The sequence below is a fragment of the Zonotrichia albicollis genome, chromosome 4 (genome assembly GCF_047830755.1).
Source record: "Zonotrichia albicollis isolate bZonAlb1 chromosome 4, bZonAlb1.hap1, whole genome shotgun sequence".
NCBI lineage: Eukaryota > Metazoa > Chordata > Aves > Passeriformes > Passerellidae > Zonotrichia > Zonotrichia albicollis.
In genome coordinates this window covers 24,299,434-24,311,522 of record NC_133822.1, presented here as the reverse complement: position 1 = coordinate 24,311,522, position 12,089 = coordinate 24,299,434, and the positions used below count along the sequence as shown (strand labels likewise).

The 12,089-nt window shown below is 46.4% G+C and overlaps 1 protein-coding gene across 4 annotated transcripts; it reads right to left on the bottom strand.

Moving 5' to 3' along the window:
• Positions 1–1,929: 1,929 nt before the first annotated feature.
• Positions 1,930–11,987, bottom strand: LOC102074762 (protein mono-ADP-ribosyltransferase PARP12). Of its 4 annotated transcripts, XM_074539137.1 has the most exons (10): positions 9,918–10,877; positions 9,565–9,602; positions 8,275–8,315; positions 7,276–7,412; positions 6,682–6,802; positions 5,574–5,658; positions 4,695–4,770; positions 3,822–3,952; positions 2,695–2,846; positions 1,930–2,278 (listed from the first exon to the last, which is right to left on the bottom strand). In XM_074539137.1, the coding sequence occupies exons 4-10, from the start codon at positions 7,333–7,335 to the stop codon at positions 1,998–2,000; spliced, it is 906 nt and encodes a 301-aa protein (XP_074395238.1). In that variant the 5' UTR covers positions 7,336–7,412; positions 8,275–8,315; positions 9,565–9,602; positions 9,918–10,877; the 3' UTR covers positions 1,930–1,997. The 4 variants fall into 4 exon arrangements, with proteins under 4 accessions (XP_074395238.1, XP_074395236.1, XP_005482847.2 ...); XM_074539135.1 differs by lacking the exons at positions 9,565–9,602; positions 9,918–10,877 and adding an exon at positions 10,892–11,987; XM_005482790.4 differs by lacking the exon at positions 9,565–9,602.
• Between the last annotated feature and the right edge of the window lie 102 nt (positions 11,988–12,089).

Sequence of the window (12,089 nt, the reverse complement as noted above, 5' to 3'; positions counted from 1 at the left end):
GGGCTCCTCAAGGAGAACTTCCATGTCAGATCTGGTACTGCAGCACCTGCAGAGCCCCAGCAGTGCCACACCACTGCACACTGTTACAGCTGCTCACACCAGATCCTGCCTGATCCTCTTGATATAACACCCAGCACCTAATTCTGGAGGCAGCTGGAGGCTGTGAGAAACTCTCCCTCTAGTCAGAAATAGTTTTGACTTACTGGAAAATCTTATTTTTCTTCCAAACTGTGCATGTTTGCACCCATCCTCTGTTCTCTGCCTGGTTTCCTCTTTTTCAGATCAACAACCCCCCCTTTTCCTGTGGCTGGCCTGCTTCTCAGCAGGCTCTTCCTTACCTTCTCTAACCTCTGATGAATTTGGTAATCATACTCTGAAGCCCACCTTGCTGGAAATAACTTTCTCCCACATGATGAGTGGTTTCTTCTGTCATGGAGGAGAAGAATGGGGGAAGATGATTTATACCCAGGCATCATTCCTGATTTTGTATTTTGTATAATAGCAAAACTCTTCCCAAACCCTCCATCTCCCAGCCCCTGTCCTGCCCAAAGGCTGCACATCCAAGCCCCCTTAAGCTGATGAAGCCATGGAGGACATCTGTGGAATGTTGCAAGGACCAAGGTAGGGTGACAGCTAAAAATGGTCACTGTTCAGTCCCTTGCCATCCACTTTAAGTCACTTTAGGTGACTTTCATTTTTACTTCCTGACTGTGTGGAAAGTTCTCTGCTCACCTGTGGCTGACAAGACTAGATCACTAATTTGCAAAAGAAGAGCCTTTAGGTTTCTGCAAAAGCAGTGAGACGTGGAATTGCATGAATTAGTGCAGCTTAGAGACTTACTGCAGTTACCTGTCTTTCAAAATTCTCTAAAGGCACTGATTGTGCCTGAAGATAGCAGCTTTAGGAAAGCTGATGAGATCCTACACACAGCCCTCCTCCTGGTTCCTCCCAGCTATGACACACACAGGTGAGCTACTTGTGACTCCTCTGCTGAATTACAACTGACACCATTCATTTTTGTTTCCATGCTGTCACTCATCCCAAATGTTATCCCATTATCCACCAAGTTTCAAGTACTGTGACCACAATTCAAGCTTTCTCCACCATCCATCCTAGCTGGAGCACACACCATTGGGACACTTCTCCATCATCAGATGTTTCAGGCAGCAGCAGGGAGATCCAGAACAGCCCCCACCAGTGCCAGCCTGCAGGGTGGCAAGGAGGTGGCCATGCCCTCACAAAGCCCCTGTGTCTCACTGCTCACTGCTGCAGGAGCTGGCTCCACTGCCCTGGGGGGACACTACTGTGGGCAATTATTCAGGATTCCTCACTGCTGGTGTCACGGTATGGTGGGGATCTGACTTCAGCAGCTGCCATATCCCTGCTTTTCTTGACCTGAATCCAGTAGGAACAGAGGAAGGACAGGGTGTCACAGAGACATGCAGACTTGACACAGCAGAAGAAGGTAAGAAGAAATGTCAGCAATGTGACCAGGAAACAAAGCAAAGTTCTTTGCCAGCATTAATTACAAAGCTTTCAGGGTGCAGGAGCTTCCTGCCATTTACTTCAAAGACAGGCCATGATTCCTCTCTTGAGCACCATGATGTAGGTACTTTTACTTTTCCTTCTTCCACATTCCCTGCCCTGCCTCCCTTTGGCATATCAGCACCATCACAGGCAGGAATCAACCCAAGGTGAGCATATCAGTGGATCAAGGTCATTTCAACTGAGCAGGTGTCACTGCATCATGGTATGCAAGGCAGGTACGTCCCCATTCCAGGCTAGAGATATGCTGAATGCTAAAGCTTGGCACTGCTTCTGGGGAAAGAATAGCCCCTAACAAAAAACTATGCCCCCCAAACAATCAGGGGATTGATGGTTCACTGCACTACAAAGTGCTCTAAAGCTACAACTAAAACTGAACAAACATTTAAAAAAAAATGTACTGAAGAGTAATTTATTCACAGTGTGAATTCAAAAAGACATTCCACCATTCACTACAGGACCACACAGCTGCTCTCGAGGCTGTATTCCAAGATATAGGCAGGGTAAACTTGTTGCTTCTCAAAGATGACAAAGATGGAAGGGTCTGTGGGGTCATCCACGCAGCTGTCATAAAGTCTGTTTGAGTTTTTGTCTCTGGGCGGAGGGCGGCAGTACTCAGGGCTGCCCCGCACAAAGTCTCCAGCGAGAACCTGAGCTACGAACACGCGGTAACGCCCACCGAGAGAGGAGCAGTACTCGTGGGAATAGCTGGCATCTCTGGCAAAGTAGCTTCCTAGGGAGCAGAAAAGGCCACAGGTCACACAGCACACCAGCCAAGGGACAAGCACCTGCTAACATCACCTTGGCAGCCAGCAATCCAACAAGCCCAGCGAGCCCTACAACATGTGGGAACATTCTTGCCAGGTGTCGCCACACTGGCTTATTGTAAAGTACCGACCAACTCCAGTCCACATTTCACCATCACCTCCCAGTCTCACCTGTCCAAGAGCAGGCACCTGAGGCAAAGAGAGGTGATTTTAGACCTTCCTGGAATGGGATTACTGCTGTGGGTGCTACCTACCTGACCGTGTCCTAAAGGCAGGAGCACGGGGGTCAGAAACCATCAGTCACTTTGCACCCACATCCCCAAGCCTGGCTGGGGTCTGCAGTCCCTGCTGCTACAGCCCCTACACACTTCTGCACTTGTACCTTTTCCATACATTGTCCCATGAGTCCCACAGAGTCTCCAGTCAAAGTTCTGCTCACAGATGGCAGACACATGGGATGGACTTGTGCCATGGAACAGGAGCCTCTCATTCACCCCTTTCGATTTATGGAGCTTCTTCATCTTTTCTTTTTGCCTAGAGACAACAAAAAAAACACCAACCAACCAACCAACAAAAACAGAAAAACCCCAAAACAAAATTTAAAAAACCCACCAAAAACACAACATAACAAAAAAAAAAAAAAAAAAAAAAGAACCAAACAAAACCAAAAACCAAAAATACCAAAAAACAAACCCCTACTTGTTTTCCTGGTTCAAACAAGGAAAATTTCCCAACTCAACTCCTCCTACTTCTGGGTCATGGAGGAACAGTGACACAAACCACTCTCGGTGGGGTTACTGCCTCCTTTGCACTTCTTCTAGTACTCTGCCACACAGCTGGCTCCTGCCAGCAAAACAAAAAGTTCTCTGCAGCATTATGGACTGTGTCTCCCACAACTTCATACCACATGAGAGAGTAAAGAGACAAACATCTCTGACTAGGAATTGGTCAGTTCCCACGTTATATAAATCCTGAATACATAAATATGATTATAAAACAGAGCTGTGTGAAGCTACAGTGAGAATTGTATAATCTCTGCCCTTATCACCAAAAAAAGTCTCCTCCTTTTTTTTTTTCTAACTCCTATGTGGAAGAGGCTAAAACCAAAAGAATCAACCTGAAACACCAAAGCTCTTTATGATGAAGGAAAGGAATTTACTTTTTGAATAACACTATCAAGAATCACACACATATCTTGCTAGGGATAAAAGGCTCATTTCTGCACACACAAAAGAATACAGATAAAATGCTAACAACTCAGTCACAGAGAGAGGAGCCCCAGTCCCCTTCCATGACTGCCCCAGGGAAGCCTCAGCCTCAGGGAGCCAAGTTTTGGGACAGTCATAAGTCTGGGCCACCGGCCAGACCTGGGCAGAGAGATATGTGGCAGCCTCACCTCTGCTGGACTGCTGAATTTGGCAGCTCCAAATGTAGACTATGGAGGACAAGAGATCAGGAAATACCAGTCTTCTCATACAGTAAGGATAACGAAATAAAATAGATACAAACCACTGAAAGATGTCCCAAAGTGTTGGGTTCTGAATCCTCTGCAGCTGGTGGATGCAGTAACCTTTCATTGTCTTCTCAAACAGCCTCTTGATTTTTATATATTCTTGGGAATCAGTGCTGAGCTGTATCAACTGAAAATTTTTAAAGCACTAAAAGTAAGGTATTACTGAGAGTAACAACTCCCAGTCCTTTCAAAGGACTCCTCGGCCTTCTCACATCTGCTAAAAAGCCCTTCCACAAAAATCACAAGCTGCTTCTGCTTTTCCTATCAACCCTCCTTTACCATCAGTCCCCATGTGGAAGCACAGGCACCAACTGAGGGAAACCAGTGCACCCCCACACAAGCTTCCTTTTGAGGGTGCACATTCATGTCAGGACTATTTTTAGCTCAGAGTAACCTAAAGTTGAAATGCACAGCAGCATTCAGGCTGAAGCAGAGTGAAAGCTTCCCCTTAATCTGACACACTAGTCTACTCTGCCCTATAGGGCTAAGCTGCAGTTTACCACAGCAAATAACATCCTGCCCCAAACTGACAGAGGAAATGCCACCTTAAGATACAATTAATCTGGTTTCTCAGGGGATGAAGTGCCTTGGGAGAGTGCAAAGGACAGGTATGAGCAGCAATGGCCTTTCTTACCCTGTGTGGTATTATAGGGGAGGTGATACCACATATTCTCAGAGAGCCTCCCAGGAAATGCACGTCTGTTCTGAATATGAAACTGTCAGTCTTGTTTCACATCATAGCTGCTTATTTTACAAGACACATTTAAAGGCTGGTAACATCTCAATTGCCTTGAATTATGGTCTTGGAAAAAAAAAAGTCAGTACAGGAGAGAGCTCTCCCCACCCACTGGAGAGCTGTAAAGTCCTACCTTGTACCCAATATCTGGCAGTGCAGTTTGGTCCCACTGTGAAGGATAGACAGGATGTGAGAGAGTTGTGTTTTGGCTACAGAACAGAAAAAAGAGCCAGTCAGCTGGTGATACTCCTAACCAAATCCCCCTTCTGGTGAATCTAACCATGGGCTCTAAAGCAGCCTTCAGGCATCCATTCACAAGCTATAGTTGGTTTTCTTTTTGAATGAACACACCTTAGGTTGAACAACACTTTAATTGAACCCTCAGCTTCACATGCACTCTCTGCTGGTGAGTTGCTAAAGCAGAGACAGCTTTTACTAAAAGAAATCAGTAGCACAAATAACATTTATAAGCAGATATGTTTAAATTAAGCTGAACTTATTTTAGAAAAAGCCATAAGATAGGGTATCTCAAGTAAGTGTCTCTAATTCACTTTATTTCAGTGGATTTGCCTGTTCTGAGTTTTAGTTTATCCTCAGCTTTCCCAGAGATGACATCCACATGCACCACAGCTCTTGGGATTGGCATTCCCTCGCTCCTAATTGCTGCACAGTTTATTTATTAGTGTTGGGGCATAAATCAAGGAATAAAAATTCCTGGCACAGTTGTGTCAGCCCTATGTGGCCTTGCCTCTCACAGAGAGAGCAGATCTGCTCTAGTGGTCTGTCACAGCTGCCAGAGACTGCCAGCAAACATCCCTCCAGAGAGTTTTACAGAAGCGTTGCATAATTTACAAATACTGTCACTGCAAAATGTACTGTTAAACCAGTCAGGAAAAAGTATCTAAAAATTAATTTAAGAAATATAACATTGCATTCTAGGCAGGTAGGAGGAACTTCTTAGCAGAAAGGTGCTGTCCTCTAGAGACACTGTTAAACAATGAATGTGTATTACCTTCCATCTTGTCCATCTTCTGACTCTTTAGGCAGTCGAATAACACTTCTTTGAGTCTTAAAGAGCACATTTGTTTGGACCATGTCTTGAAAGAAAAACACATTAACTCAATAATGAGATAACGTATTGTCTAGGGACAGGCTCTTCCATGTTAAGTAAAAATAAAAAAGGAAGTAGCCCTGAATACTGCATTGTGGTGCCCTCTCTATCCCACCCACCCCAGCGCAAACTTCATTCCCACTTGCACTGCTCCTACTTGGAGATCAGCAAGGTCAGCCACCTGCTAGCGCAGGCTGTGAAACTTGAAGGCAACCAAGCACCAGCTGCACCTGCACTGGTATTCACATCCAGGCTGCTGGCCAGAGAAAACCAGCTCTGATGGCAGGCCTGCAGCAGGAGAGAGCTTTCAGTGCAATGGGGGCCACAAACCTGGCTTTCCTGGCAGCACAGGGCTGCTCCATGGTGCTAAAAGCAAAGCCTGCCCTCCCTTCTCGGTCCTGTAACAATATCACAGAGCACATGCTGTGTGACATGGCTAATTATCCATTGTTTCCTCCTTTAAACACTACTCTTTACTCATGCCAGGAAACATTTGAAGTTTGGAAAGCTAACAGGAGTTTTAAGATGAGTAAATAAATTAGAAACAGAAAAGCATTTTTCATTTTCCCATTTCTCTCTCTATGCAACCAGCCCTAAATTTTTGTTTGCTGCACTGTGCTTTCGCTCCCTGTAAGAAGCTTCCAAGATGTTCAGTATAGGCTCACTTCACCTTTTGACTTTTCAGTGCCTTTCCCCCCTCCCGATTTCTCATTCTTCTTTTTTAGGTGTATAAACACAAATATATAAGCCAAGGTGCCATTTACTCTCAATTCTTCTTCTGAATGTACAATATTGTCAGGTATGTTTTTTTGACTACAGATGCCCGAGTGTAGAAGCTCAAGTGGGGCATGTCAAAAGTTTAGAGAAATTTACCTACTACTCAATTTCTGCTTGGAGAAAATTTGCAGGAGGAAGAAGAGCTGTTCAAAGAGATGTAGACATAATGTGAAAACCTTCAAGCCCGCTGCACTATGAAATGAAATGAAATTAAAACAAGGAGATACTTCACCTGCAAAGTCTAACTGATACTGCTGAGAACCAGCCCTGAAGAAAATAACACCATTCTTGTCAGCTTGATATTCATTCTCCAGAAATGCAGATGTTACAGTGGCAGTGGCATGACCTGGGTGCTGCAGAAAGAACAAGGAAATTACATGTGTTAGAAACCACCCTTTGGTTTGGGTGCCACTGTGGGGAAATATCAATGTTTCCCCAGGCCCCTATGGCAGGAGAATGTTTTGAAGTCTGTGGCTTCAAGCATTTTGTTCTACAGAGATGGAGGGGTGCCCCACCGAGCACAGCTGCTTCTGACAGCAGCAACAAAGAACCCCACAGCCTGTGTGGTCAGCTTCAGCCAAATGATGTTTGTCAGCTCTGGAAAATGCACCCGCTTCCCAAGCCAGTCCCTTGAAAGCTTTCAGAGAGTTCCAGTCCTGCTTTGAGGGACAATTAAGAAGACAATTCCACCCAGGCATTGGAGCAGCACTGCAGGGGCACCCAGCGGTGCGTGCAGAGCTCACCAGCTGCAGAACAACACGCTCTAAAGAACTCTCCAAAGATGGCTTAACAAAAGCTTTTGGCATGAACAGCAGATGAATTTCACCTCTTTCCCATACTCAATCCACTGGTTGGAATCATCGAGCCAATACCAGACATACTCCATTTTCAGGAGCAGGCAGATGAGTCAGGAGACAACACAAGTGCAGAAGAGCTGATGGGAACCTGGCTGCTTGCTCTGCCCTGCATTGGAAAAGAAATCCAGGTCAAAGTAAGGGTCTTTTCCAAAACTGTTAAATTGTGTAGTATCCCTGGTCTGATCAGAAATCTCTTCACTTCTTAAAAAAGGAGACCCCTCCCTCCAAGTGGAAAGTGCAGAACTGAAGAATTTGTGTTTGGATGTTTACGGGGCATAGTTAGCACCGTACAATAACCCTGACCCCTCTGGCTTGGACCTGTGCCACTGATTTTCTCCAAAATGTATCTTCCTAAAAACACATGTTAAGAAAATACACTTGACACCAAGATTCCCCTGCAGCCCACAGAGAAGGCCATGGTGAGACAGCTGTGCCCCTGCAGCCTGTGCAGGTCCATGGAGCAGAGATCCACACAGCAGCCCATGGGGAAGCCCATGCTGCAGCACGTGGACAGGCCCCGAGGGAAGCTGCAGACCACGGAGAAGAACCATGCTAGAGCACATTTATCCTGAAGGACTGCAGCCCATGGGAAATGAACCCTGCTGAAGCACAGGAAAATTTTGAGAATGATGGAGGAGTAGATGGCAAGTCTTACAGACTGAGGACAACATCCATTTCCCTTCCCTTCTGTGTTGCTCTGGTAGGAGGGGGCAGAAAATTCAGGACTGAAGGAGTGAAGTTGAACCTGGGAATCCATGCAGGGGGGAATAAGTGATCTAATTTTCTTTTCTCACAATTTAAATCTATTTTAATTGGCAATAAGTTAACTTCCCCCAAGTGAAGTCTGTCTTGCCCAATGTTCACTTTGGCTTTATCTCAGCTCATGAATCTTATTTTCTCCCTGCTGTCCTGTTGAGGACAGAAGTGAGAAAGCAGCTCTCACTTGCAGGAGGGATATCATTACTTACCAGCAAAGTCTCTGCTCTGCACTCTATCCTAGACACAGCACCTACAAAGAGAAGAAAATGAAATAGATAGCCACCAATAATTCCAACTCATGGGATTTTACTTTTCTTCCTGCTGTGCTTCACCCTTCATTTAATCTCTCCGTTTTGGACCCAGAGAACACTTTTTAAAATGTATCTCACCAATTTACTGCCTCTACAACATTGCTTATCATGGATCACATATCCATAGCCAAAAGCTGCCAGCTATTGATCTTCCAAGGGTCTGTGACAGAGCTGCTCTGAGCTGCCTGAAGAATCTGAACACGATAGTGAAACAGAAACTGGAAACGATCATGTATCTAGCTCTGACGCCCTTTGTACCTTGGCAGGGATCAAGGGTATTCAGAGCAGGCCAATGAGGGGAAATCATTACAGGAGCAGCTCCCTCACAGAGCTGTTTACAGTGCAAAGGTCCCCAAAACAAAGGCGTGGCAGCCCCGCACTGCCAGAGCAAAGCGTGAGGAAGAACCCGGGTCTCCTTCTGACAGACCTCGTTCCAGCACTGCCTGTGTATGCAGCAACACCGGCCAGGCCTGATCCTAGAAAAATGCTCCAAACTATTCTTCTCTCCCATTGCAGGGCATTCAAGAGATCCAGCACTACCAGGAGATTTTTGGACATGGCTGTCCCTTTTTTTCCCCTCTGCACAGCACGATGATGCTGCTGCTATTGGCACGGCTGAAGAATTTGAAGTTGGCAGATTTGAAGAGCGGAATTTGAGGAGGGAGGTGGGGAGCGGGCAAATGGAAAGGAAAGCAGGGAAGTGGGGTGGGATGATGTTTCCAGGCAGCTTTTTTCCACTGCTGCCCGACTCTCTCTTCCCTCTATCCCCATTCCAGATAACCCCTCCTAAGCCCTGCCAGCTCCCCTGCCGAGACTTGGGGCTCCCAGTCTGCCCTGATCACATGAGCTCGCAAATCTGTCCACTTGTGACATTCTTTCCTATTCACTTTCCAGCATTTCTGCTCCATGCTGGGATTCTCCACTAATCAACTAACCCCAACTAGAAATAAACAGAGGTGAAACACTTCAAAAGCAGACAGAAATGTTTTGCCAGCAAGAGATGTAGTGTCCTTCACATTTTGCTGAAGATTTTGCTACATGGTCTTGTGCAACTCTGCATTTTCTTTTTATATCTTAACAGGAATAACTTTATACAGAGAAAAAGTTATACTTAAAAAGCAGCCTCATGTCACCTTTTCCCTTACACAAGAAAAAAGATGAATGAATGAAGATACAAACACAACTTACAGCATGACAAAGTGCAAGCAGGTAACCCTCCAGCAGACCTGAAAGCCAAGCCCACAAGATATGAAAACCTGCACTTCCTGTGTGTCCAACCCTCCCTCTCAGTTGCACCCTGGGAAGGCTGTCAGAGCCCAGCATGTGCCACTTCCCTGGCACAGTTCTGTCCTTGGGCTGCCCAGTCACCACCCTCAGGAGCTGAGGGCATCAGCCTTGTGCTTGCCAGGCTGGATGAGCCTACTTAACCCTTGCTCTGCATGGCAAAGGTGCCCCGGGTGCAGCAAAGTGAGCCAGAGCTGGCTGTGAGGGTGAGCAGAGCTGTGAGAGCTCCCTGTGGACTGCCCACAGCACATCTGTACCTCGCTGTGTCCCTCGCAGCCTCTCGTGGAGCACGGTGCTTCTCTGCCACAGACCCTTAAGGAAGTGGGGCTGAGTAACATTTCCTTCTGCTGGTTGCGACAGACGCATGCGCTTCTGCCAAGCACGGCCCCGGGCTTCGGCAGATACAGCTGCAAAATCAGTGTCACTGCAAACCAGCAGAGTTTATCCCTGCTTCTGGGTTCCTGTCATTGCACTTACCTAGAGCCAATTCCTCTCAGCCTTCCAGTGGCTGGGGATATTCAGGACTTGCTCCTCTCTATAAGAAGCAGCTTCTGTTGAACATCATTCTTGGAAAGCCAACAGCTGGCATTGCCTTGCAAAGTGCCCCCCCAAATCTCAGTGCAGGAAGTGGGTGTTGTCCATCCAGCTCTCCCCAGGGCTGTGTGGGCACGGCTGGGGGGTTTGCAGCAAACAGAGCCACACTGAGCCTCACAGACCTGTGTGTGCTGAGCACAGAGCTCTGCAAGACAGGCTGGCTCAGCCCTCGGAGCTCTGCGCCGTCCCAGGTGTTTGTGTTCCTGCACCTTGAAGTCTGAACCTCCTCTCTGCTCCTCCCCACACTAATCAGACAAGGCTTAGGAGCTTTCCACTCTGACCTCCAGCCTTTCAGAAGCTGACAACATTTCCCAGCAGAGCTCTGAGGCATAAAGCTTAACAGCATGTCAAGTAGTCTTAAGATGCAAACTTGTTAAGCCAAAAGCATTTCTTTGACTTTTTTTTAAATCTCAGATTGTGTTCAGTTGAACTGCCCAGAACATTTTTCTTTCCTGGTGTTCCAGTTACACCAGATCAGTAGTGGCTGAAACACAAATCTCTGAAAGGGTACACTCTGAGTGCATTCTATAGACATAGCATTAAAACAAACAAACCAACTCAACAACAACAAAACCCCTAGCAAACACAGCCAAAAAACCCAAAAAAACCAGCACCACAAATGTGATTATGAACTCACTTTCTTTCGCTTCTGGCCATTCTTGAAGCTCTTAGACCCGCTGAGGCCTAAGTGCTTCAGTAGACATGAGACAGGAGCTTTAGGAAGAGCATTCTGGCTTGGTAGAAAATGTTTACATATCTTTGCTGGGAGCAGCACACCATCCTCTCTAAAAAACAAACACCTCTCTGCAAGCTGGAAACCTGAGCTCACTGTAAACTGATATCTTCTGAACATCGTATTTTTTATTTTTATCCCTTTCAATTCCAATGTCATCTGTGGAGCTGTTGAACCTCTGATTTCTCAGCCATGGTACTATATCTGTCTGCATTTTCAGTATCTGGGAATGGAACAGGTCTCAGTGCAGTCTTCCTATGTATAGCCCTGCAAGATCATATTCCTGCACAGTCAGCAGAGGCACCCAAGTGTGGTTTCCCAGCATATGTGACATGACTTATCATTTATAAAGAAACCATGGTCCAGCAGGTAGCATTACTTAGTTCCTCCCAGGAATTTCAATTCTTGTTCACTTTTTCTCTTCAGAGGAAATGGACAAAGAGGGGACTTTTCACCCTTTGTGTGTGCCTCTGTGACACGCAGCAGCTCCTTAGCAATTTCAGACTGCTCCAAGGTTTGGTGTGGGAGTCCTGGTCCTACAACACGTGCACACTGTGCTCACATGGGTATTGCAGCCTGGGACCAGGCTGACAGTATCTCATGCTTTTACCTTAAGATGTGTAAAATCCCCCAAACCAAAGTGGGTGGACCCAGGAAATGTTGGGGTGATTGAGCTCACCTGGTTCTGCAAGATCTTCTGCAGGTTGGTCCCCCAGCCACCCATACTGGGTGCTGGCCCACCACTGGGTGCTGTGGGAAGGTGTGCCAGGCTGTTCAGCTTCAGATAAGCCTGGCACAAGGAGGGATTGGCTATTGTCTGGGATCCTGGAAGCATTTCCAGATCTCACTTGAATCCATTCTATCGTTTAAAGCCAGTAACTTCTCCTGTAGGGTGTGATGGTTTCTGCTGTGAGGATTTTCCCTGTGAGACTGTATTTCCTGTTGGACATCGTCCAGTGGCTTGTAAATTAAATTCTTGGAGGGTAGTGGGGAAACAAGCCCTGCAACCACACTGCTGCTGTCCCAGCTTAATTCAGCACAGGAACAGGAAGCAATCACTACAAGAATAATAATTCTCAATTGCTTTGAAAATAACCCTAAA